The 26,545-nt window shown below is 39.3% G+C and overlaps 1 protein-coding gene across 1 annotated transcript in view; it reads right to left on the bottom strand.

Moving 5' to 3' along the window:
- The window catches only part of GPR158 (G protein-coupled receptor 158), a gene marked incomplete at its 5' end in the record, with an annotated part of 148,882 nt that overhangs the window by 5,235 nt on the left and 117,102 nt on the right, over positions 1-26,545 (bottom strand). The window contains 4 exons of the mRNA XM_081970675.1: positions 3,258-3,363; positions 5,302-5,440; positions 19,175-19,413; positions 21,393-21,502. Of these exons, the coding sequence (XP_081826801.1) occupies positions 3,258-3,363; positions 5,302-5,440; positions 19,175-19,413; positions 21,393-21,502 (594 nt within the window). The remainder of the gene's footprint in view (positions 1-3,257; positions 3,364-5,301; positions 5,441-19,174; positions 19,414-21,392; positions 21,503-26,545) is intronic.

The raw sequence follows: 26,545 nt of genomic DNA, 5'->3' as shown, positions 1-26,545 counted from the left end.
GATTGTGAATTCCAATGTTCTCTGCTGGCTTTCCATAATAATAATAATAATAATAATAATAATAATAATAATAATAATAATAATAATAATAATAATAATAATAATAATAATAATAATAATAATAATAATAATAATAAAAAATATTTATTTCTTAGCCGCACCCTCTCCCGAAGGACTCGGGGCGGCGTACAACAAAACATAGGAAATAAATATATCGACATACATATAACAAAATATATACCAAGACATATACACGACATATACAAGGAGGAGGTGAAGTGATAGATAAAAACAAGTAAAAACACAATGTTTAAAAACCCCTAAATAAATTGAATGCAATTAAAATACCCCAAATAAAAAAACCCGTCAGGAGCGATATAGTTGGATCAAAGTTGAGCCAGGCCAGCAACTTGAAAAAGGTGGGTCTTGAGCTTTACACGAAAGGAGCGGAGGTCAGAGGTATTCCTAATATCCGGAGGGAGGTCATTCCACAGGGCTGGGCCCGCCACAGAGAAGGCTCTACTCCTAGGCGCCGCCCCTCGACACTGTCTGGTGGACGGCACCTGGAGGAGGCCCTCTCTGTGCGAGCGGATTGGTCGCAGGGATGTATGGGGCAGAATACGATCCCGCAAGTAACTAGGTCCTGAGCCATGGAGCGCTTTAAAGATTGTTATCAAAACCTTGAAACGCACCCGATAGACCACAGGAAGCCAGTGCAGCTCGCGCAGGAACGGTGTCACATGGGAGTACCTAGTACTCCCCATAATTACCCGCGCGGCTGCGTTCTGGACCAACTGTAGCCTCCGGGTGCATTTCAAGGGAAGCCCCATGTAGAGAGCGTTACAGTAGTCCAAGCGAGACGTCACCAGCGCATGAGTGACTGTGCGTAAGGCGTCCCGGTCCAGTAGGGGGCGCAATTGGCGCACCAGGCGAACCTGGTGGAACGCCCCCCTTGCCACGGCTGTCACATGGTCATCCATGGACAGCCGGGCATCCAGGAGGATGCCCAAATTGCGCGCCCGCTCCACGGGGGCAAGTTGAATGCCCCCGATGGCCAATGATGGAATTAATTGGCTGAACCGGGGAGCCGGTACTCACAGCCACTCCGTCTTGGAGGGGTTGAGTTTGAGTCGGTTGTCATCCATCCAGATCCGTACGGCTTCCACACACCGGGACATCACTTCGATGGCCTCGTTGGGGTGGTTCGGGGTGGAAAAGTACAGCTGAGTATCATCAGCGTACAGATGGTATCCCACCCCGAAACCACGGATGATCTCACCCAGCGGCTTCATATATGTATTGAACAGGAGTGGCGAGAGGACCGACCCCTGTGGCACCCCACAAGTAAGGGGGCGTAGGGTCGACCTCTCCTCCCCTGCCAACACACGCTGCGTCCGGCCAGAAAGGTAGGAGCTGAACCACCGCAAAATGGTGCCCCGGACCCCCAACCCCTCCAGCCGGCGCAGCAGGATACCATGGTCGATGGTATCAAAAGCCGCCGAGAGGTCTAATAGGACCAGGATAGAGGAACAACCTCTATCTCTGGCCCTCCAGAGATCATCCACCAACGCGACCAAGGCCGTCTCCGTGCTGTGACCGGGGCGGAAGCCGGACTGGCGCGGGTCTAGATAATCATTTTCCTCCAGATGCCGTGGAAACTGGTAGGCCACCACACTCTCTACAACCGTCGCCAAAAAGGGAAGGTTGGAGACAGGACGATAATTGGCCAGCTCCAAAGGATCCAGGGAAGGCTTCTTGAGCAAGGGTCTCACCACCGCCTCTTTCAAGGCGGCCGGGAGAGACCCCTCGCTCAGCGAAGCGTTCACTAGGTCCAGGAGCCAGTCTCGTGTAACCTCCCAGGATGCCAGTACAAGCCAGGAGGGGCACGGGTCCAATAAACATGTGGTGGGTCGCAGTCGTCCACGCCTTCTGTCCAAATCCTCGATGGCAACCAAGTCAAACTCCTCCCAGGTCGATTCCTCAAGACTCGCCACGGACGTCTCCATTGGACCACTAACAGGGGCCCAATCCTTCCGGATTTGAGCGATTTTATCCTGCAGATATTTCCCAAATTCCTCTGCTCTGCCCTGTAGAGGGGCCTCCCGCGGCCTCTGAAACAAGAGGGAGCGGGACACCCGAAACAGGGCGGCAGGGCGGTTCTCTGAGGATGCAATGAGAGTGGCACAATATTGGCGTTTGGCCACTCTCAATGCCACAAGGTAAGTCCTTAAATGGGCTCGTGCCTGTGTTCGATCAAGTTCGGAACGAGAGGATCTCCAACGACTCTCTAGACATCTCTTGCGGCATTTCATCACCCTCAGCTCCTCGGTAAACCAAGGGGCTAGGGTGGATCGTTGCCGCCGGAGAGGCCGCAAAGGCGCCACCCGGTTCAAGGCCCCGGTAGTCGCATTATTCCACGCGACCACCAGGTCCTCTACCCGGGGGCGGGTCAAGGTTACAGGAGGTGGCCCAAGCTCCGTCTGGAACCTATCTGGTTCCATCAGGCGTCTGGGGCGGAACCATCTAGTGCTTTCCGGTTCCGCCTCCCCGCAGCGGGAGGTAGCACCAGGGAAGTCAAGACGAAGGAGTGAGTGATCTGACCATGACAGGGGAGTGATGGTTAAGTCCCCTCCTCCCAGATCACTCAACCACTGGCCAGAGACAAAAACGAGGTCCAGAGTGTGTCCTCCCTCGTGCGTAAGCAAAGTCAATGGGGAAACCAGAAGGAAATTCGAAGTCACCCGGCTTCTGCTGGTTTTTAACCTGCCAGCTATAGAATTCCCCCCTCCCATGATACATGGTCTGTAATATCTGTCTTGAATGCACTAGTCTGTGCTTGAGTGCCTGCCTATAGCAACCCCTACTGCCCTGGGGCACCTACACATTCGCCCATGCTCCAAAGCATCTGACCACATTCATTCATACACTCATTTATGCATCCATTCTCCAGTGGCACTCAAAGTCCCCATACACTTTGGAGCCCAGCGCACCAGCCTGTCCCTTCATGCCATCCATGCACCCATCTCTGCTCTGGAGGACCTATCTACAACACCTTCCCTAACCCCTAAGCATCAGAGGGGACTACTGTCTGGGACTGATGCCTCTTCCCATTAACAAGCAGGACTGCAGAGTTGCCATCTCTAAGCAAGGTGATCGTGTGACATCTGTTTTTATATACATAGTAAGTATATATGTAGTTACTATAGCATGCATGTGCCTTCAGATCTGGCAAAATAAAAGTGTAAAGGAAAAAATACCTTTGGAATCAGAAGTAACCCAATGGTGACTGTCACAGTCAAATGTGTGTGTGCAAAGAATAGCATCAGCATCCAATCAGACTGGAGTCTTGAAGCAAGACTGAACCTGCAAATCAATATTTAAATATAAGTACTAAATACACTTTTCCCCACATTTTTTTCATATGGATTTTTTTTTAAAAAAATTCTGAATGATGCTTATAAGAAAACAAAATTGTGAATGTAAAGATACCAGCCTTGCATTGTTCTATTCAACATGGAGGTTGTGTGTCAATTTCTCAGCACACATACTCACATCTCCATTTTGTTGTATTGTGTCAGAATGGAAACATGCACAAAAATATTATGTGCATTTGGCCCATTGTTGCCATGGAAAAAAGGTATTAAAAACTATAGCATGATAGGAATTTTCTGTATTTAATATTATTCTTATTGGGTGAAGCTGATTATTTTAATACAGCTTCAAACCTAGGTTTATTTAAGATGGTAGAATTTGATGGGAGAGAAGAATACTTTTGTTAATTCTGCTCATGCACAATATGCCCCTGAGACATCTGCCCATTATAAGATTATATAAAGGTATATTGTGTCACAGTAGCTGTGATTTCATGACTGCACACAATGATGCAAAGGGGGAAACCTTTAGCTAATATGGCTTCTGGCATTCCAGATAGTTCTCAAGTCAAGATAAAGTGAACTTGGATATGTTGCATTTTCAGTGAAGGGCAGGGTTTATGCACTGCAGTATTAGATTCATTATTGTTCCTTAATGCTCAGGTATCTATGCTCAACTATACCCAATATTTTCTCTCCCATCAAATTACTTCTCTTTGAAAATGTGGATCATAGCTATCCTCAACTTATGACCACAATTGGGACCAGAATTTTGATTGCTAAGCAAGTCAACCATCAAGCAAGTCACATCTGATTTTATTATCTTTTTTTTTTTTGCCTTGGTTTCAAATTAACTGCAAATCACTGCAGTTGTTAAAGAAATCACATTTTGTTAAATGGTTCTGGCTTTCCCAGTTGACTTTGCTCATCAGAAGTCACTGGAATCTTAGAATGCTGCAGATGTCATAAATACATGCTGGTTGCCAAGAAACCAAATTTTTCATCATGGGGCAATGGACATTCTGAAAATGTTGTCAGTACAAAGACCAGTTTCAAGTCATATTTCTCAGTGCTGTAGTTATTCTGAATGGTCCAAAAACAAACAAGGACTACCTGTACATATATCTGATTTACATTAAAGGTAAAGATTGCCCTCGCACATATGTGCTAGTTGTTCCTGACTCTAGGGGGTGCTGCTTATCTCCGTTACAAAGCCGAAAAGCCAGCACTGTCCATGCTCATGTGGCCAGCATGATTAAATGACAAAGGCACACAGAACGCTGTTACCTTCCCACCAAAGTGTTTCCTATTTTTCTACTTGCATTTTTACTTGCTTTCGAACTGCTAGGTTGGCAGAAGCTGGGACAAGTTAATGGGAGCTCACTCTGTTACACGGCGCTAGGGATTCGAACCGCCGAACTGCTGACCTTTCTGATCGACAAGCTCAGCGTCTGAGCCACTGAGCCACTGCATCCCTCTCTGACCTACATGACGATTAGACTATTACAACACATTTAGTATAATGTAGCCTTAAAGAAAATGTAAATGGCATAAAATATTACAGTTATATTGTAAATATAATGTGTCAATTGCATTGGCTTTGAATTCATTTTTGGGTCCAATTTATATTACACAGCACATGATAAACAGATGATCTATCTCACATGAACTTCTACATCAAGTAATATTTTCAGATCTTGCCACGCAAAGATGGATGGTGACGAAAAGTGAAGAGATGAAAAAAGCTGTTTGCAGAAGTAATAGGCAGGCGTTGTACAATTTGCATCCATTTGAGACTATTTGTAAAGCTTTTCTTAATTTGTCTGGAGAGAAGGGCTTTTGTTGTGCCCTTCTGACATGCATCTCAACCCAGTTAATTGTTTTAGATTGCATACTAAGAACTTCAAAATAAACAGTGTGGGTCACTTGCCTAATTATATGGAATATAGCAGAGATAATGAGCTCAATGTGAACTGCAGCAGCCATATAACGTGGCTCGTGAAACGCCGAGGGTACTGTCCGCACTGCATAGCAGAGATAAACGCTCCATAAGAGAAATAAAAATTCAGCTGAAAAAGAAATAAATGTTTCCATTAGTATTTGTGGAGGGACAATTTAAAATGATGATCCCATCCTCACTCTCTGTTTAGAAACATGCACATACTCTTTCTGGCATCAGAAGGGTATGTCCATCACATAATGCTACTTTGCTTCTTATTTAATCTTCAACCATCTGATAAATGCAGTTTTACATAATATTACATATTAGACACAGCCACAATATTTATTTCAATAGAAACATGTTGGTTCCGTAATGGAAGATGATATTTACTTTCTTCCCTGAGTAGCAAAGAAATGTAATAGGGATACATTGGGTTACAAGGGATACCCTTGTATGATTCTAAAATTCTGTGTAGGTCCAATTTTTTTTTGATGGAACAGTATGTGTTCCATATTTATCATGGAGATAAGCAATTCATTTTCATCATAACCAGGGGTTTGTCCAATTAATGCCAACTGTTTATAATATCTATAGTATTATAGATGCTAATACTAGATACTAGATATAGATATAGTATTGCACATGAATGCCCACAATGAATAAGTATTTAAATACAAGAATGGTTTATTTATTAAGCATTGTGGTGCATTGGATCTAAATTACAAAAAATGTTTCAAAGCATGCAAGAAAGAAAGAAGAATTGCTTTAAGATATTGCAGATAGGTGCTATACTTCTGTTCCTGTATGCTCCAAAAGCATATTTTGGAGACTGAAACTGAAGCACTGCTCAGCTCTATTTATTTTTGCTTCATTTTAAAGAGGAAAGATTTAATTTCTTTGCTTTAAAAGCACCCAAAGTAGCTTCCAAAAAAAATGCACGAGAAAACCAATTAGTCTGATAAGGCAAATAAAAGTCACAGCCGAAACCCAGTAAAAGGAAAAACATATTAAAATAAAACTAATCCTGCTCTCTAAAAGTCTTCAGTAACAGAAAACATTATTACATTTCAATAACCACCCAGGAGGGAGAAAGCCATATGCAAGAAAGGAAGCTCCATAGAGACTTAGATTATGAACTTTTTTATTATGTCCTATAAAGAGGGGTAGAGTTATTAAAAGCAAAACCAAATTAAACTGAGTGTCGCAGGAGAAAAAGCTAAAAAAAGCCAAACAAACAGCCCTCTATCCACTTCAGTTTCCCTACTAGCATTCGGCTGAATCTGCTATCCCACGATTCAAAAGCCAAGATCCTGTTTGAAAAAGATGGCGGACCCCTATAAAGTATTAGCTCAACACATCAGAAGAGGTCCCCCCCCCCCGGTAAACAATTCATTAGACTTTTGTTTTTGTAAGTCAGCATTTGTAAATGAAGGACAAAATGTGGTATATATTGCCATGGGAGCAATAATAAGGGTACACATTTTCTTTTTCTTTTTTTTTTTATAACAAAAGTTTTATTGGTTTTTTTCAAATATTTTGGGGAAAAGGGTACATAAATGTGGGAAATTTTTTTTGACAGCTACATCATACAGAAGGTGGTACTTCCCTGGAATCTTGCATCTCTTTCATATTTTATATATATCAAAATATCATTGTTACATTCATATTAGCAGTTATTTTACTCAATTCTTCAACCATACTTTATATCACTTCTACATTTCATTATATTAGCAATTGCGATATGTTTTTAATTCATTTCTGTGACCTAAGTTTCATTGCTGTCTCCTCTCCCCTGTATGTTGGCTGAGCCAAGGCTCCTCCCCCCTTCATGTCTTGTGTGCCGTCTCTTGTTTCACCTAGGAGGTCCTTATGTTTTCCCATGAAGGCTTCTGCCTCCACCACTGTGTTAATTCTCACTCTACCCCCCCTCCCAAAAAATCAACAAGCCTTCTGGAATTAACCACCGAAACCAGATTTTTTTTTCATATAACTTTTTAGTTAGAAAGAAGAATTTCTTCCTCTTATCTCTTATTCTTTTTGGTATCTGTTTCAAAATGGTTATTTCTTTGTCCTTATATCTTAGAGGTTCCCCCCTTTGAACTCCTAGAATCTCATCTCTTGTAGTCTTTCTAAAAAACTTAACATGTACCTCACTTGGAACATTGTGTATTCTAGCATATGCTGAATTGATTCTATATATCAGGTCAATATCCCACCCTAGCTGCTGTTTATCTCTTTAATATAATCTGCTAACATTGTTATCATGGTCTCTCTTATGTCTTCACCCTCTGTTTCAGGTATATTTTGAAATCTAAGAAAAAAAGACATCCTTTTAAATTCCATTTTTTTCCATGTAGCTCTCAAATCCAACATTTCTTTTGTAAAGCCTTCATCTCTTCTCCCACCCCCACAGCACCCTCCTCCAGAGCATTTATTTTTTGACTATTTTGTAAAGTCTGTTGTTGATTCTGAGTTCTTCCTTTAAGTCCGACAGCTGCTTTTTTATTTCGTCCTGTCCCTTTAAGAGTGTCTGAAACATTTGGTGGAACGTTTCTTGAGACTGCTGTTCCCCCTCGGGGGCTTTTGGTTGCAAAAAAGAAGTTAATTGCATTTGCGGGGGAACCGGGCTTGAGACAGCAGAAGATGGAGCCGAGGCTGGTTTGGGTGGAGGCTTTTTTGCAGGCATTTCAAAGTTTAGAAAAAGTTATAGGTCTAAGCAGAAAAGATGGCGTCTGTAGGAACGTGCTGTCAGGGGGGGCCAAGAGACAGGCAAAGTCCAGTGTGGGATATCGATCTTCAATACAGCTCCCCTCTGGTTAAGATCAATTTTTCCCAATCCAAGGAAGAGCTGTACAAGGAGATTCCTCTAGGGTTCACCCAGGTTTTATAATTCCAGCCCAAAAAGTTTTTCAGAGACGACAGTTCATTTGTAACGACAACAGAAACGGGGGAAGAAATGCCATTTTGGCTCAGCCTTCCCCAGGGATCGGAGAACAGTCATTTAGAAAGTTTCCATTCATAGCTTTTTAGGTCAGCTCACTTTCTTTCTTCCGCAATTGTTAAAAAGGGTCGTTAACCCATTGCTTAAAAGAAGTGAATATCAAAGGGGTTTTTTCCCCCCAATTCTCCCTCTCTCCTCCGATAGAGAGAAAGAAAGATGTAGAGCCGCTTTTCTGAGAGGGGGGGAGAACAACCTCCCCTCTCCAATCTTAACACTTCACAAAGATCAAAGAGTCTTAAGGATACTGCTAATCCTCATTTACTTGGTTGTTCAAAGAAAGTAAAAAGAAAGACACCGGGGGGGGGTTTCCCCCCTCACCGCATTTCTGCTATTGCCTTCAAGTGGAGCATTTTCTTCTGATCTCCTCCGGATGAAAGTGCGCGTGGCAGGCGCCCTCCCCAAAAGCCTCCCAGTGCCTAGGGCAAAGCTGGCAGCCCCCCTGCAGCCGCCGCTGCTCCAGGGGGCTCCAGCAAGCTGCCCCCTTGGCAGGACGCCCCTACAAGGCATCCTGTGCCCCCACATAGATCAGGGGGGGGCCACCCGGATGGCGAGCGGCGGACAGCATGTCCGTCATCCACAGAAACAGGAAGTAGAATCAATAAGGGTACACATTTTCATAGAAGATACAAAGCAAAGGAGTCCTAGCTTCTTTTGGCAAATACATACACAGATGTCCAGGAGAAGTCATGTACGTAGCAATGAGGTGTATAAGATAATTATTATACATGCCCTTGGAACTAGCTTAACTAGTTAGGAAATTGATCCTGCAGTAGAGTTGTCCATGTTGCTTGACATGAAGATACACATGTTCTGACCTAGGCTTCCCCAGCAGCATGAAGCCAAGTCCTCGTCCCCAGAAACCCCTTTAATTTACAGTGAATTCCTCTCCAGCAAAGTCTTTCCTCTCCCACAGTCTTTCAAAATAGTTCACAATTACCGACCTTTATCAGGCTTGGAGAATGGCGAGGTCAATATCTTTCAGACACCACAATACTTGGCAAGAATGCAGGAATGAACTAATTGCCTTCTGCAAACAGCCCTCCCCTTTCGCTCCTCTTTTATTCCCTATGGGAGGGGCCATTCACCATCCACCTGTGGCATTACTTCTAAGTCAACCCTTGTTCCTTAGCTGTTCTCTTCATCTGGCAACTCTGCACATGTGCACACTGGGAACAGGTTCATCTGTCTCACTGATGTCTGACTCTGAAGGCAGCTAATAACTGTCAGACAGCCCTGGCCCCATCTCTGCCTCCAACGCAGAGCACTCATCAGAGCCTTCCCCAGATTCCAGGACTGGCCCATGCTCCTCCCCAACCTCCTCACTGTCCAAATCTGCTGTCAGCTCCGCTGACTGCTGGAGGGCCAAAGCAACATACAATTATTAAATGGCAAAGAAAGTGAAGAAATACAACATGATTTAGCTAGGAAAGAGAGATTTATCTTCACCCCGAAGATCCTTTGCTTGCAAAAGTGCAACTCTCTGAATTCCTGCATAACTGTGCTACCAAGAAAAGTATAATAATGCTTCTTGTCAATAATACAATCTTAGAATATTTTAAAAGGTACAATTAAAATATTAAGCAATTCAGTTTTACCAATCTGCAGAACAAAAAATCAGATTTCCCTTGGGACAAACACGAGAATTTTGTGGTCCTTTGAAATTGAAAATTCCCCACGACAATTTGGAATGACAACGATTATGATGCTAAAATTTTCACTTCCTCTTCTGTGTCTCCTTTTTTCCCTGTCTTTGCTCATATCTCAGTGGGAGATGACTAAGCCTCCTCAGGCCAACACCACCTTTTGAGATCAATGATGCATGTAACTTATGGCAAACATGCTTGCAGGGAAAAATATGCAATATTTTCTTCCCTACTGAAGCTCCCTTACATTGCTTCTTGTCAATAAATGGGTCTCCGTCTGGTCTGTCTGTCTGTCTGTCTGTCTGTCTGTCTGTCTGTCTGTCTCTCTCTCTCTCTCTCTCTCTCTCTTCTGTGTGTGTGTGTGTGTGTGTGTGTGTGTGTGTGTGTGTGTGTGTTTAACATTGAAATTATCTCAGGATAGAAGAAAACTCTTTTCATACTAATCCATTTACTTCTTGTCAACCCTGGAAAGTTGTCTTTGGGCCAGATTCAAATTGGCATTTGCAGAATCAAGATATCAAATACGACATTTTAAGAAGTGGACAATCAATGAGTAGCCTCAATCACTCCACATGGGGGGACCACACTGAAAATATGATTCAATATTTGAAATTAGGCTTGTAGAAATATTTGCATTTGATTCCAAAAGTCCTCTTCAGAACAAATGGCTGTGTCAATATATCACCTCTATGCCATTCTTTAAAGAGGTTGCAATTTTGCCCAGGATTACTTGGCAGAGGTGATCTGTGCAATTCAAGAAAATGAGGTGACTGCTTTAAAGAACTGTGAGTGGAGCTAGATTTATGCTCTTGGTTTTGTGAAACTTCCTTTTCTAAATTATTTCTTCTCGACACCTCATGGTCAAAGCAGCAGAAGAGACAAGAAATCAGTCTGGAACTTAAGAAGAATAACAAAGCTTAACTATGCTCATCATCACCATTATTACCTCTGCTACAGAAAAATCCCACTTCTAGATCTCAACAGATGGCAATGTTTAATTGAAGGAACTTGGTACCAATCCTACACATGAAATCAGCCAGGCAGATGTCATGGGAAGCAGAGAAACATATCATGTCAAGTAACCAGACTATAATGAAGTCTATGGACTTCATATCTTATGTGCAAAAACAGCTGTTCTAGTGCTGTTGGAAGCATTGGAACTCAAAGCAGAGTGTTTTAAATTTGAAATAAACTTATTTTGAGGCTGAACATCATATGTTTCACACACAAGAGAGGTTTGCTGGGATGATTCCAGTTCCAAGTGGTTCAGACTTGAAATATTTGCATACTCCTAGTTTTCTACATAATAGTTTTCTATTCTGTAGCCTTCTGAGTTAGCTTCCATGATCAGTAGTTCAACTACATTGCATTACTCAAGAAAAGATAGTTTAATCTATGTAGTCATTTAGCTAAAGAATCGCTTGCACTAGCAAAAATTGTATTAATTTATTTATTTATTTACTGGGTTTGTATGCTGCCAATCAACTGCTATCTCTGAGTGGCTTAAAATGTGTAGAACTAAAAAATAAAATAAAATAACACAATAGCCATAATAAGAATAAAGCAAAAATAAGGTGTAATAAAAATGAATGGATAAAAGGAAAAAGGAAAATAAATCATAGCTCTGGAAAAATCACTTAACAACAAAGAAATTCCCAAGCCAGAGGGATGCACCCCACTGTTGGATCCCAAAGTCTTACTGAAACAACCACATATTATTGGCTTTGCAGAAACCAAAAAATGTTGGGGGCAGTCTGATCTGATCTCTAGAAAGATACTATTCCAGAGAACGGTGATAGAAATGGCTTGCTCCCAAGGTTCTGATAGATGACATTACATAAGGGTGAGAACCCTGGAAGAAACTTGTTTTGGGGATCTTCATGGCTGATAGAAGTCATTGGAAGTCCTGAAGATACTCAAGATCCAATCAGGTAGACCTTTAAAGTAACAGCGAGCACCTTGAACTGTAATCTAAAGCAGAACTGTGTTTCAGTAAAATTGTATATATTTGGGGAATCAATGGTTATTAGTTTGGTTTAGAGGCTATTAACTTTGCTGCAATGTATCAGTCTCTAAAGGCTATCCATTGGGATACCAATATACGTTCTTGGGTAGTTAGCCATGGGTAGTTGTTGGCCATGTGAGAACAGGTTACTAGACAAGATGAACCAGAGATCCAGCAGGGCACTATTTATGCTGTTTTTAAAAGCTAATAATTCACCGCTGCTCACCAAAGCAAACAAAAGAACCTATTTTAAATAATACTATTGAGCCCCACATAAGCCCTGTAAACATTCTTAAAAAATAAAAGGATGGGTTAATGCATTGGAAAAGGTGAGAGGTTGAGGGGAAGACATGGAAAAAAAAGTTTGGTGTAGGAGTTAAGGTACGGGACAGAAACCAGTAGACTGTGAGTTATAGACCTCCCTTAGGCACTCAGCCGAATTAATGTACTTTCAGCCAGTGGGGAAAAAAATAGGTAGAGGGAACATTATGTACAGTCTTTGACTTGTACAAAATAATAATGATAATAATTGTTAAGTTTGGCAGTTGGCTATTAGCAACACCATGGCACAAATTTTGTTCAAGTGGTGATAACATGCTTTTATCAGTCCAAAAACGTTGAGAACCCTTGAATTATAGGCTAGTATTCAGATCAAACAGGAACTATTAAATATATGCTAGAAAATGGAAATGCTTTGGCGCTGAAAAATAATTAGATTTATCTGGATCCTACAAAAATCAAAACCTAACCCAGCCCAAGCTAGTTTAAGTGTGTATATCTTTGCACTAAGCCTAAAATTACACTAGTATAATTAGCAGTAATGAACATATCATTGTACTTGAAAAAAAACAAATTATTACCCAAAGCAACAATTACCCAATTTAGATGTATCCTGTGAAATTATGTTGTAGGGTGAGGCATTAGCTTCATATAATTAATTCCAAGCTAACATCACAATTGGCATAGGAAAGTCTGCAGATGTTAACAAAATGTAAGCATTTTTTACATTACAATTGGACCATGAACCATAATTCTGATTACACAATAAGAACAAGGAGGCAATTTAATATGACTTGTTATTCTGATCCAATTATAAAGACAGTACAGTATGTTCTAAGATCAGTACAGAGAACTGCTAATGCTACAATCTTTCTAATACAACCACTTATTTAGCAATTTTGTCAAAAATAATGTGATTGAAACCCCAAGGTTGAGAATTAACACATAGGACCGTCTGAAGAGCTAGTCCAGTACAATAAGAAAGTCTGAAGTTAATTAGGATGGGTGGGTATTTCTATTATAATGTCTCTTAGACAACTTTTTTCAAAGTCGGCATAACTGTCATGAGTTCTGCAGAGGTGCCAAATTACAAGGGCTTTGAAACTACAGTCAATATGAGTATAATTTTAAAGGCGCATGAAAATCAAGGAGTATTATTCAAGAAAAGTAAGATGGAATTTCATAGCTCCTCAGATCTTGGATATATGTCCAAAACGCTAAGTTTGTCTACACTATGACTTTAAATTGGTTTTGAGTTTATTTAAACTAGTGATTTCCCTATCATAAGTCCACCAATTGAACTGCCTGGAATAAACCATAATAAGATATAAATGAACAACATACTTATTTGCAACATAGAACCTTCTCCACCAATACTTCACTGAATTGACTATACCATATTTTTCGGAGTATAAGACACACCAAAGTTTTGAAGAGGCAAATAAAAAAGTAGGTAGGCAGATAGAGGGATAGAGAGGGAGAGGGAGAGAAATACAGTAGGTAGGTAGGGAGAGAGAGTGAGAGTAGGTAGATAGGTAGATGTTTCCAGGTGTATTTATCCATGTGCTGGAGAAGGAAATTGCTGACAATCTGCAGCACCTAAGACTTGTTTCTGCTGGCATAGCACTTGATCAATGTAATTCTCATCAATCACTCTAACTAAAGAGCTTTCTGAAAAGGGGAAAAAAAGTTTTTGCACTTTGCAAACCTCCCAAAAACGGCCCATTTTCCCCAAAAATGGGCCCAGTTTTTTTTCAAATAAAAGGCATGAAAACGGGCCAGTTGTTTGTCAAAAAAAATGCATACATATCCTTATGGAGGCTTATAGAGTGCTGCTGAGGGCTGGGGGGGGCAAAAATGCCCCATGTTTTGCTCATTTCGGCCCTCCTCAGCCCCCAGGAGCTCTCAGAAAGCCTCCATAAGGGTATGCACGGCCATTTTGGTGAAGGGGGTGGGGCTTTGGGAGGCAAAAAAATGCTGTATTCGATGTATAAGATGCACCCAGATTTTCAGCCTCTTTTTTGAGGAAAAAAGGTGCGTTTATACTCAGAAAAATACAGGTATATAAAAAATAGGCAGGGGTGAGGCCTCCTTCGATCATTTAATTTTCTTTCTAAATTTGAATAGGTAGAATGTACTTTTCTACTGCTTTACCTTTTGGGAAAAGACCACTCCAACACTCCAGCAACAAGGGGAATATCTAGACTTCATAATTTCTTGCTGTCTAGATAGTCTAAGAAATAATAGTTAGATGCAAAGCTTTCAAGCATGAACAAATGTTTATCAAAGTCTGAAAAATTAAATGAAGGTGAAGTTAAGAGGCCACATAGAAGCAAAATGAATTAAACTCAAGACATAAAAGCAAAATGCAAACCGTAAAAAATTATACCAGAGGTATCGACTTTAAAATCAACTAATTTACCTGCACTATGTTGCATAATAAAGTTATTATGATATGACAATATGGATAGTCATGGTGAACTATAACATGCCAATATAGGATGATTTCTAACTGATTTCTGAATCTCAACACCTGCAGGAATAAACATATCTGTGGTTTAATTCTGGGTAGAAATTTTAGTACCCATATTCATTAGGTTAAAATAGCATTAAATTTGTACCAGAAAAAATTTGGCCTTCTAGATGACATTAAACTAGACACTTGTAGTGACATTAACATTAATAGGACCTTTTAAGATCTTTTTTTGCTCCTGCTGTTTTGCCTCCACTCTTCTTTGCTATATGGCACAAAGCTTAATTATAGCTGTTTCTGACGCGTACATATGCAAAGATGCACACGCACATATAAAAACAATATTACCCTATCAGTTTAGAATTTTAACTGGGCACTCCAATATAATTTGAGAAACATAATAAAAGAACCAGGTAATTTAGTTGGAATACAAAGGCTGAAGCCCTACTGTATTAATGATGAGATTAAAAGAGTGTTCAAAGATATGTTTTATGGATCAGGAATATGTTATATATTTAGGTTTATTAAAATTGTCTTTTTGTTGCTTTTATGCCTATTATAATCCTAAAAAGGTGAAATAAAAAAAACTACACTAAATTGAAAGCCCTGTGACGTTGTGTTCATCATGACATGATGAAACTCGCATCATTTGCATCTCCCCATGGAGATAAATGAGAAATGAGAAACTTATATCTGAATGGCTGTTGGCTTAATTTACAGATGAGTTTGGCTTTGGGCTTATGTTAGCCCTCTACAACTCTTGTCAGTTTAGTTCTTCGATTAAAAAAAAATAGGATACTGCCATACAACTGCTTAATCAAGAAAAAGAGGGTTTCAGAAAGAGGAAGGGACATTTCAGATAGAAAATAGGCAGGCTTCCATAAACATCTTGCCCTACCACACCGACTCATGCCTTGCTCCAACCGTATGCAGTTCCCAAGGGAAAATGTTCTATCAAATACAAGCCACAAAAAAGAGAAAAACTTTGTCCACTGCATCAATTAACAGCAAGCAAGCTTGCTCTTTCTAAATATTTGGGCCAAATCTCTTTATTTCTTTTATTCCATTTACAAGATACATTTCTCAAACACTTTGGGATAATTAAGATATGTAGAACAATTCACAGACTCTTAAATGCGAAAAATGTGAAGTCAACTTGATATATTTTAAAAAGGAAAAGAATCACTGTATGAGAGAAAATTTTGACCTTACCCCACTGCATTTTATAGTTTCAAGCCATCTTGTTTCTGCTTTATTTCTGGGGTAGTCGAACTTTGCTTATATCTGGAGTAGTAGAGGCAGATTGTTTAAAAATAGTGGAATGTAACAAGGAAAAATTGCCTCTATTTGTCCTACACAATTCTTTTCCAACCATATGAAATCTGTCTTTAATTTGCCTTTCAGGACACGTTTCTTACCCGTAGCCAATCTGTACTTGAACCACTGATTTACTTTAGGTTCTGTTAGGATTAGGGCTATTCTCAATGTTTTCTGTTTCCAGGAAGTTATAGAACACTGATTCCCCCAAGTGGAAGCCATCTAAGCAGGGCCCCACCCCTCCTTTCTCCTGTCATGATGGCAACTGCTAAACACTTGCACTTGCCTTGCTCTGCCCATTCCTGGTTCAGCCAAGGTCTGTGCATATCCTGCCTCCTTGCCTTTGTATCTTGTTTCCCTGAAAATAAGACCTCCCCAGATAATAAACCCAATTGGGCTTTTGAGCACATGCACTAAAATAAACCCTCCCCTGATAATAAGCTCTTCTCAAAAATATTGCAACACAGCCACAGCCATGAGGTGATCACACTTGCTGCCTCCTGCACCTCAAAAATAATAAGACCTCCCCCAAAATAAGGACAAGCGCTTATTTCGGGGGTCAAAAGAAAATAAGACCCTGTCTTATTTTCGGGAAATCATGATAGTCTGAATTTGGGAAGGAAAGGAGAAACAGGTAGGATCTTCCAAATAAGAAAGGGGGCTGCCACAGAGATTGAAAAAAGTCAATAAATCTACTCTGGTACTTATGATTGAAGACATGGGAAAATCATATGGGCCAGGGCCCTATGGTTCTGTCATGCATGGTAGTGCCTGACCAAACTCCAGCTGCAGTGCTGACCCACTAGCCAGCCGGACATCTTCTGCCTGTTATGATTAAGGAGGATCTGAGATTAATGTATGATGCCACACTGGGGACTCCTGTCATTGACCAAGTTGGGATAGAAAACAAGTCCAGCAGCTTCAGAACAGGAATTCTACTTTTTCCATCCTATTTTCTGCCTTAAAGAAGACTCTTTGGGAAGCTTCAGAACAGTGAGTTAATATGACGTGCCTTTTATGGATAGGTATGTAACTAAAAGACAGGAATAAGTGGAGATTAAGATAAAGTTTTATAAAGTAGGAGAAATCTCATGGTGATAGATTATATTTTTGTTCTCTGCGTAGCTGAAATGGAAGTAATTGCTATAGAAGTATCAAGGAGAAAAAAACAAGGAAAAGAACATTTCAAAATAAAAGGAATTCTGTTTTCTCTGCCAATGGGAATATGCGTCTCTCTCTCTCTAAAGAAATCCATCTGACTTCATAGAGTTTATTGTGGGTGAAAATGAGAGGGAGAAGTGCTACATGTGCCCTCTAGAGCTCCTAAATGAAAAGCTGGGATATAAATCTAACAAACAATTTTGAATGAAAAAAATAAAATAAGTATTTAAATTTTCTATACACATGTTTCTCCTGCATACACAATCAATTTTTAAATACAAGCATTGCAGGCATTTTATACTGAATGCATCATTTTACCCAATGGTGCGATTTAAGTAATTTAACAACCAGTTCACCCAGTGTCAGGTTGGCCATCGTGGGAGGTGTGGCCCTCCAGCTTCACCTTATATGTGGGACAGGGCTCCCGTGACCGCCAACCTGACCCTGGATGAACTGTTTGTTAAATTACTTCCAGTGCTGGAGAGGGACCCCTCACTTCAGCCAATTCATTGAACTCCAGAAAAATTTAGCTACCGGTTCTACCAAACTGGTGTGAGCTGGATGAATCCAACCACTGGTTTACCACTGTATACAGTATTTCATTTTATAGGACTCCATCAGCAATCTAGGTATGTATGTACGCCTCAGTGGTACAAACCTGGTGCTGCATTGGACTTCCAATTACCCTAAACTGATCCTGCCTTTGCCCATTTGCCAGTGGGATTTCTACAGATGGAAAAGATAAACCAAATACTAACAAGATCTGGACATTTTTATGATGTTCCCAGAAAACAGTTGGATGTTGAACTAGAGAATACATTATCTGTTGACTCCCAAGTTAGTAATTGTATAAGTGCACCTCATAATTGATTAATGCATTCAGCTTTTCTACTGAATCTCTTGAAAATACCATAAATATAGTCAGTAATTAGACAACATACATAATTTTTGCAAAATATACTGGAGGAGAGCTACTATTGAACAGGAAGGCTTGATTCGTTTTTTTTCTCAACCCTACGTGGAAGCACTAATTAAGCCAAGCATGTATCCTAACTAGAAACTTCACTTCTAAATGGAAATCGAATTTGTTAAACTTTATACTGCTTTTATTTTTTCTTTGACTTGTGCAACTGAAATAAAACGTCTGGAAAACTCAGTACTGTATGCATTCAATTTCATATTTCTGGATATGTGTTACAATATCATTTTTCTATAAATCATTGCATTTACTTTTTCTTTTAATAGGCTATCCTGAAATATACATAGATAATGCATATATATCACACTTGAAGAAAGGGGGAAATGCTTTAATAGCAATTTTCCATTTTCCTGCAAATTCTGAGCTTTTCTAAGAGGGAGGACTATTATGTGTTCTAAACAGAAACTTCGTTTATTAGATACATGGTGGCTGAAATTTTGGAAAAGCAAAAACTAATTAGCTACTGTCACTCAATGTAGTCTACTACCATTGCTCTTCAATTACCCATGCTTTAGTTGGTTTTCTCTAAAATACTGAATAGGAAGCTTTAGAAGAAGAAAGAAAAAAGTCCATATAATCTTTAGTGAGACATAGTAGAATCCTTACTGTTTTCTGAATCTTTCTGTTTCTCTTTGTCTATCTATCTCTACCTACCTACCTACCTACCTACCTACCTACCTACCTACCTACCTATTTATCATCCATCTATCTATCATCTATCTATCTATCTATCTATCTATCTATCTATCTATCTATCATCTATCTCTCAAAGAAAGGAAAACACTTTCATGGATCTAATCAATTCTGAATTGGATCTCCAACTTAATTATACTTAGATTAGATCATTTGAAATGAGGAAACAGAAACTAGTTTTGATTTACTTGTTCCACTGATTTCAATGAGTCTGCTTTAAAAAAATAAAGTCATTTTTTTCATAACTTGAAAAAAAATACAAAAGCAGAGGTTACTCTCATTGTTACCCACATTAACCACAGCATCTTACCAATAGCCATCATGTAATCCCACCGGTCTATCAGGCACATATTGAAGATCAGATGATCTGATGTTTGCCCTCGGCCGATGAGTGAAATATTTCGTTGCAAATTTTCACAGACTGCTGAAGTCCAGCCCGTCAGAAACCACACCACAACCAAAAACATCAAAGTCAGCATCTTCATCACTCGCCCACCTGTCATATATGGAATGCGCTGAGCTGTTCGAGAAAAGAACACCTTCAAAGCTCTGTAGAACAAAGACATATAAAATCATTAGCATTACTAATTCCTTCACCCTTGCTTGTCCTCATGGTTCAAAGAACTTTGATTGTAGCATGTGACCAATTGTGGCTGATCTGGGAAGATAAGCAGAAACACACCTGGTTAGTACTTAGATGAGGGACTGCTGACTAGATTGAGAAACGAAACAATTTTTTAAGAATCCCAGTGGAAGGAATTGACACACCCTTTCTATAGCATTATCAAGAAACTTGTGTGGTTGAAAGTCATCAAGAGTTGACCTTGATTTTGATTCAACCTTTTCCCTTTTATTTGGAAGGAAAAGACTGCCCAAGTTGGGCTAAAGTGGAGTATAGAAATTCTTCACTCTAGAAAAGGAAGATACAATAATAATGAAGCATATCCATCTTTGGTAATGGCAGACTAGATCTAGTATGCATGTTTCTTTGGATACTTATTATTTTCATTTCACCGGGTCATTTTAGAACTTTTCCCACAATGCAATGGTACAATCTAGATTTAATAGTTTCTTTTCTATGTATAATTGGGATTGGCAATTTTCCAGGGGTTGGGGGAGTCAGCATACTTTGATATCCAAAGTGGATGGGTGGTGAAGAGGATGAGGTCAGTCCAACTGAGAAAAAGGCCTGATAAAAATAAAATGAAATCAGTAAATAAATACAGCAAGCATTACACTTTTTCATTTTCTGCCAGTTCCTGATTTTGCCACTAATATGCCAGAATGTGATTTCTGGGGACTCTAAAGCGCAACAAGGAAAGTGGTTCAGAGGATCATTTTTTCTACAAGCCATGGATTCCCTACCTTGATGAGAAGATGTAGGGCATCTGTTTTTCTAGGCTAACTTATCAGCACCACTGTTCTTCTTGACTAACCTGTTTTGCCAAATCTGTCTTTGTAGAACCACCAGTTCCAGAACTTAACAGTGAGATGTTCAAAGATCCATGATCCTGTGCAATTTCCCACCATGAAATGTGGATGTTTTCACATAGCACAATCAATTCAAATGCCCCTCCAACGTGCCCTATAAAAACAGCTGAGCCAACTTCTTTGGTTGATTATATATTCCGAGGTGCATTAGTTTTCAAGCAACTTCATTATTTTCTTCTAAAAACCATCAATAGATTATTATCTCCCTATTAGTGCTTTGCTTATTTGTCCCTTATCAAAGTTTTCCACAAGGAGGACAAAAGGTCTCAAAGTCAATATTTATCAGGGTGCTTACATATGAAAAATAGATCTGAGTCATGCTCCTACTAATCCTCACCAATGCACACAGAACTTGATACCTCAGAAAACTTTGAATCAAAGTCTGCCTTTGATGGGGAAATTTTGCAGAACTGCAGTGCTGAATAATCTTGATGCAACTAAATTCTAAATTCGAAGTGACAGTGTTTCTTTTCTAGTCTCTTGCTTCCTAAACAACCTTGTTACTATAATACAGAACCATACAATCTGAGACTAGGGCAATAGTCTTTAAGGAATATTAGCCACCAAAGGAAAAATGGTGTAGCAAGAAAAAGAATTAATCATAATAATGCTATTTAATGAATTTTGTTTATATTTCAGCAAAATTAAATCAAACTAAGTTTTCTCCTGGTCCTTTTTCTCTTCTCCTGGTTCTATTTTGGGGAGTGTAGCCTGTGAATAGGAAAAAATATTTTCTCCCTTATTGTTTTAGATCAATTTTTACCAAGAATTGTTTTCACGTGTAAGAGGTGTTTTTTAAAATGATAAATGCATAGGACAACTTTGTAGGTTTGTTCACACATAAAAAGACAGCAGACCAAGTTCTTTGCTGCAGTTAAATAATCACAGACTGAAAAAAAAATTCTAGTTCATTGCTTGAAAATGAGATTCTATTACGAGCAAAAGGCCATAATGGACTCCTATAATTTTGCACAAACATTTGTGGATGCATGCACCCTAAATATATACTAAATTTGAAACAGCAAAGTGTTCTGTACCTGTGCAGCTTGAGTGTGACTGTTCCATAAACTGTAGCAAATCCCAGAAGACGAACCCACCTTAGGAGAATACACCGAAAAACACTCGGCTCAAAATACAAAATGACAACCTATAAAAGAAAAGGACATATTAACTAAAAGTAAATTACAGTGCTACAGTATTGGATCACTCTATTTTCCTTTCTTCTTTCTTGGAAAAATTGTAGAATGAGAATGCATAGGAAGAATTGCTCAAAAATTTAAAAAAAAAGAGAGAAAGATTTCCTTATCAAATCTTGATTTCTCTTTGTTTGGTGCAAAGTTGGGGTAACGTGCAGTTGAACAGATTGTATTAGATAGTTAGAAAATGGCATATGTTTCCAATCAAAGTACATCTTAATACAAGACATTGACCATTGTTGCTTTATCTAGATTTAGAGGAAATGTAGACTTGAGAAAGCAGAAACAGAGTGGATTCTTCAGAAACCCAGATCCCAACACATACTAAGATCCAATTTGAATCAGATCATAATTATATGGTGTACAATAATAGTAGTTCTGAACTACTACTATTGTACACCATACAATAATGATCTGATTCAAATAGTTCAGGTTCTGAACTATCGCTCTTATATTCTCTTAATCATGTACAATGATGTTTGGGGGTGGGGGAGATTTAATGATTTGAGTATTGCCAAGGGCAAGATTGCAAAGCTGGACTTCAAGGGAGAGGTAGGGTCCAATTGTGAAGTGATCATCACCAGCTGGTATCAGCAGAATGTGGGCTAACTGAGGCAAATTTTGTTGAGCACATGTCTTGTGACTCCCTATTGGAAATATTTATCTTCTTCAACCTACATTGAATCTTGACCTCCTATGACTTTGCTTTTGCCTGATGCCTTCAATCTAGATATAATTTTCAGGGCAAATTTGACTGTTTGCTTACTTCTCTTTTAATAGACTAACTTTTAGGTTTAGGTTTAGATTTATTTGGATTTTATACAACTTACTTGGGACTGTCCATATTTAACACTCTGAATAACGTACATAAGAGATATGCTCACATTTATTTTATCATGGACAGACGTATTTGTACATACGTCTACAGAGAGAGCTGGCTTGAGTTATGTACCTAGTTTCCAATCCAGTTTAACCACCCTCTCAAATAAGTATTATTGCAAAGAGAATCTGAAATGATACCTTCCAAATTTTAAAATAAACCATATTCATTTGGATTTTATTAATTCACATATATGGAGATGTTATCTTTCCAATATTTTATTCATTTTGGAAAACTCATACATGAGTGGCAATGAATTTTAATATTGATGAAATATGGGTATTTGATGGGGTTTGATGGATATTTAATGGGGTTAGATGCAATCTTGTTCAATATTTTGCATTTTCTTCTTATTTTCAAGGAAAGCATTTTTTCTGTGTTCTATTGGCCTTACTTGAAATAATAATGTATTAATGTTCATTGTTTTCTATTTATTCTCTATTTTATTGTTTATTTCATTTTTCATTTGGATATTTGCATATTCATATTTTTATATTTATATGTTGCTTGTATATTTGTATAAATATAGTTGTAGAGTTGTATAGTCATAAAATCAATTCATGTTTATAGCATCAATTCATTTTTACTTATTGTTTATTTTCAATTTTACAACAAGCTACTTTGAACTGTTAGTTGGAAGTATCTATATGTCAATATATTCAAAAAATATATCAATAAATAGATAATAATTAATACATGAGTAGTAATCTAAGCAGCATGAGCAGTTTTTAAAAAATTGCAACCAGATAAAATTTGTATAAGAATGATTATTCAAACAGATGTGAATACTCAGAATGTTACTCTCCATTAAGAGCTGAACTGTTACTGGAGTTGATTTTCCTATAACTCTAGAAATCCATGAAGAAAGAATGTAAAACAGCAATTGCTTCCACTCAGTTGTAACTGACTGTATGATAATACTTAATAAAGAAATGAATGGCCACTGTTTTATGGCAATATAAAAAACACATTCATGCTGATATCTAGGCAATAGCAATAAACACACTAGCTATGGTCCAATAAGTCCTTAAGTACCTACTTAAATAAAAATCAATGTTCTAATAAACTATCTTAAAGGCAATATTCTAGTCATTTTAAAATATTTATTTATTATGAAATATACAGGCTACCCAATTCCCCGTGACTCTAAGCAGTTTACAATTTTTTTAAAAAAACATTAAAAATTATAAAAGATAAAAATAAAATATGAATAGTCCCCAGAACAGATGACCAAAGAAAACCCATTTGCATTCTGCCCTCAAGCCTGGGTGAACAGCTATATCTTTCAAAGCTTTCTGAATGCCATCCAGATTTTGGAGTGAGGGGTAACATCTTTCCAGCGGGTGATATCATAACAGAGAACATTCAAAGTTGAATGTTCAGAATACCTGTCTTTTATTTTCCTGACAGATTTGCCAAAGAGCTTGAAGAACAATTAATTCTGAACAAATAGCCTGAAACTGAACTCATGGAATGTCATGCTGTTTAAGGATTATGGGTGTTTATTTATTTATGTTTAAAAATATTTTTTATTTTTATTTATTTATGTATTTATTGATAGGTGTCTTTATTTATTGCTTATTTATTTATTGTGGGTGTTTAACGAGGACCCAGATTGTTGGGGGCAACTGCTGCAAACCGCTTAGAGAAGTCTCTAAAGCATCGTGAAGCGGTATATGTCTAAGTACTACTGCTATTCAACACATTGTCAGGCCTGGAAGCCATCTTTTACATTGCGCCTTCAAGCCTACCACATTTTCTACTCTCGGAAAATGGGTGGGGGGGTTATATAGAGTATGGGTGATATATAGTCAAAATAACATTCTTTTCTCAGAGAGTCAAGGACACCTTGCCTTGCAGCTGCGATGGTGTGACTGGGAGGCATCTCCAGTTTTGGATGGTGCCTGACTGGATCATGTGATAGACATGTGGGTGCTGGGCAGGGATTTAGACTTTCACTTGGGTGGGGAAAACCTGGACACTTTCAGATTCAGATTTTCCCAGATGTGCCAATATGACATCTCTAATAAAATGGAACTTTAAGGAAACTCAAGCCTCTGAGTCTTCTTCCGTTAAGGCTGTTACTTGGAACCCTGACATACATCTGGAAAATTCTAAGATGTGAAAGATTGACACTGTATTTGCCTAAGAATTAGACTATATAAAGGGGAAGCTTATTATATAAGAGTTTTTAGATGGGCTACTAAATTGACTTGTGATGTAAACTTAACTGTATGGAGATTGTATTTCTACCCAGATAAACGTTCCACCCAGAGAATAATAAAGAATTTGGGTTTTATTTCCATACATTTCTCTGAAGGATAAGATTCCATCAGTTCTTGACTAGTCACTCCAAATATGGATAATGCATAACTTCTGGCTTCATGGAACTCCTTGTCCAGTTGTTTTTATAAGACTGGTAATTGTGATCTCTGGCCACCATTTTTCAGCTCTATAAATTCTTGAGCTTAATATGGCCTGGTGCGTTTCTCAGTGAAAATAGTGGAGGCTACATCTAAAATATTCTGAAAACAACAGCCAGAATTTTTATCCACCGGATAAACTGGTTGGTTATTTAAAGGCATTTTAAATGTTCAAATAATATTAAAGCTTCTTTCAGATGTGCAAAGTTAATTACAGGAGAGTAAACTGTGGGAGTGAAGGGAAAATCAAAGTGCAGAACTCTTAATTATTTTTCTAGCTGTTTTGTGGAACAGGTATTAAAGAAAACGTGTCCTTAAATGCCATTCTCAACTAATAAGTATCACAATAATTAATGGTTGTTAAAGCAGAGTTGCTTAAGGTCTTTTTAATTCTAAAGAAAGTTAGTGGATTAGATTTTCAAAAGTATCCTGGTGACCCTGTAGCCCCTATTTCAACTAAAATTTATTTTAATTGGGGCTAATGTATCTATGTTTCTGGAACATTGATCCTAAACAAATTACTGCAAGTTGAATGGGTTACAAGGAACGTTCTATGATCCAATATGTTCTTTAGATAAGTCTAAAAATACATGTTTCCAAAGTTTTTAATTTTTCAAACTATTAAAATAACTGAAAATTTAAATTTTCTATTGTATTCTAAAAATATACTTTCTACACAACTTATCTGCAACTTACCACAATGGATTAATAGCTATAGCAATAGCACTTGGACTTATATACCGCTTTATAGTGCTTTACAGCCCTCTCTAAGCAGTTTACAGAGTCAGCATATTGCCCCCAATATATTCATATGGGTCCTCATTTTACGGAAGGATGGAAAGCTGAATCAACCTTGAGCCTGGTGAAATTTTGCAGGCAGCCAGAGGGGAGTTTGTGTGAGCGGCTGTTCCATTCCCGCTCGCATGCCTCCCAGCCTCATGATGCCCTGGCCCAGCTCTCCCTGCAGAGCCAGGGCACCTCCGCTGCCACCACCGCCATCCCAGCATGGCTTTTTCAGTGGCTTCCAAACCGAGTCTTCCGGCAGTGGCCCCTCTGGGCATACACTCTATGGTTGTGGGATGGCTGTCAGCAGAGCGTACTCCCAGAGCACACAACCATAGAGTGTATGCCCAGAGCAGCCACTGCCGGGAGACTCAGTTTGGAAGCCACTGAAAAAGCCATGCTGGGATGGTGGTGGCGGCAGCGGAGGTGCCCTGGTTCTGCAGGGAGAGCTGGGCCAGGACATTGTGAGGCTGGGAGGCATGCGAGCAGGAATGGAACAGCCGCTTGCGCAAACCATGCAGTTTGCAGCCATGCAGAGTGCCATTCACTGGCATTTCAAAGGCGCCAAGCCAGGGGAGCCAGGCAGTGGCAAACAGGTGCTCACGCAGCTTGGTGATACCCCTAGGTCAGTGAATGGAACTGTGCCCGGCTGGAAAGAGGGTTTGCCGGGTGGCTGCTCATTAGCATGGTTGCTTTATGGCTGCTGTGTTACACTGCTGCAACAGTGCAACCCAGCCCTTTGCCCCTGAGGCTGTGCCTGGCTCTTTGGGAGCCCACTTGCAAGAGAGCTGCTGCCCGGCAACCCCAAAACAATAAGCCCTCCCCTGATAATAAGGCCCAAGCCAATTTTGGGGGGTCAAAAGAAAATAAGACCCTGTCTTATTTTCGAGGAAACATGGTACTGCACC

This window comes from Natrix helvetica (genome assembly GCF_964273705.1).
Source record: "Natrix helvetica genome assembly, chromosome: Z".
In the NCBI taxonomy this organism is placed as follows: Eukaryota; Metazoa; Chordata; class Lepidosauria; order Squamata; family Natricidae; genus Natrix; species Natrix helvetica.
The sequence above is the reverse complement of the archived record's forward strand: the minus strand, read 5'-3'. Positions and strand labels throughout refer to the sequence as shown.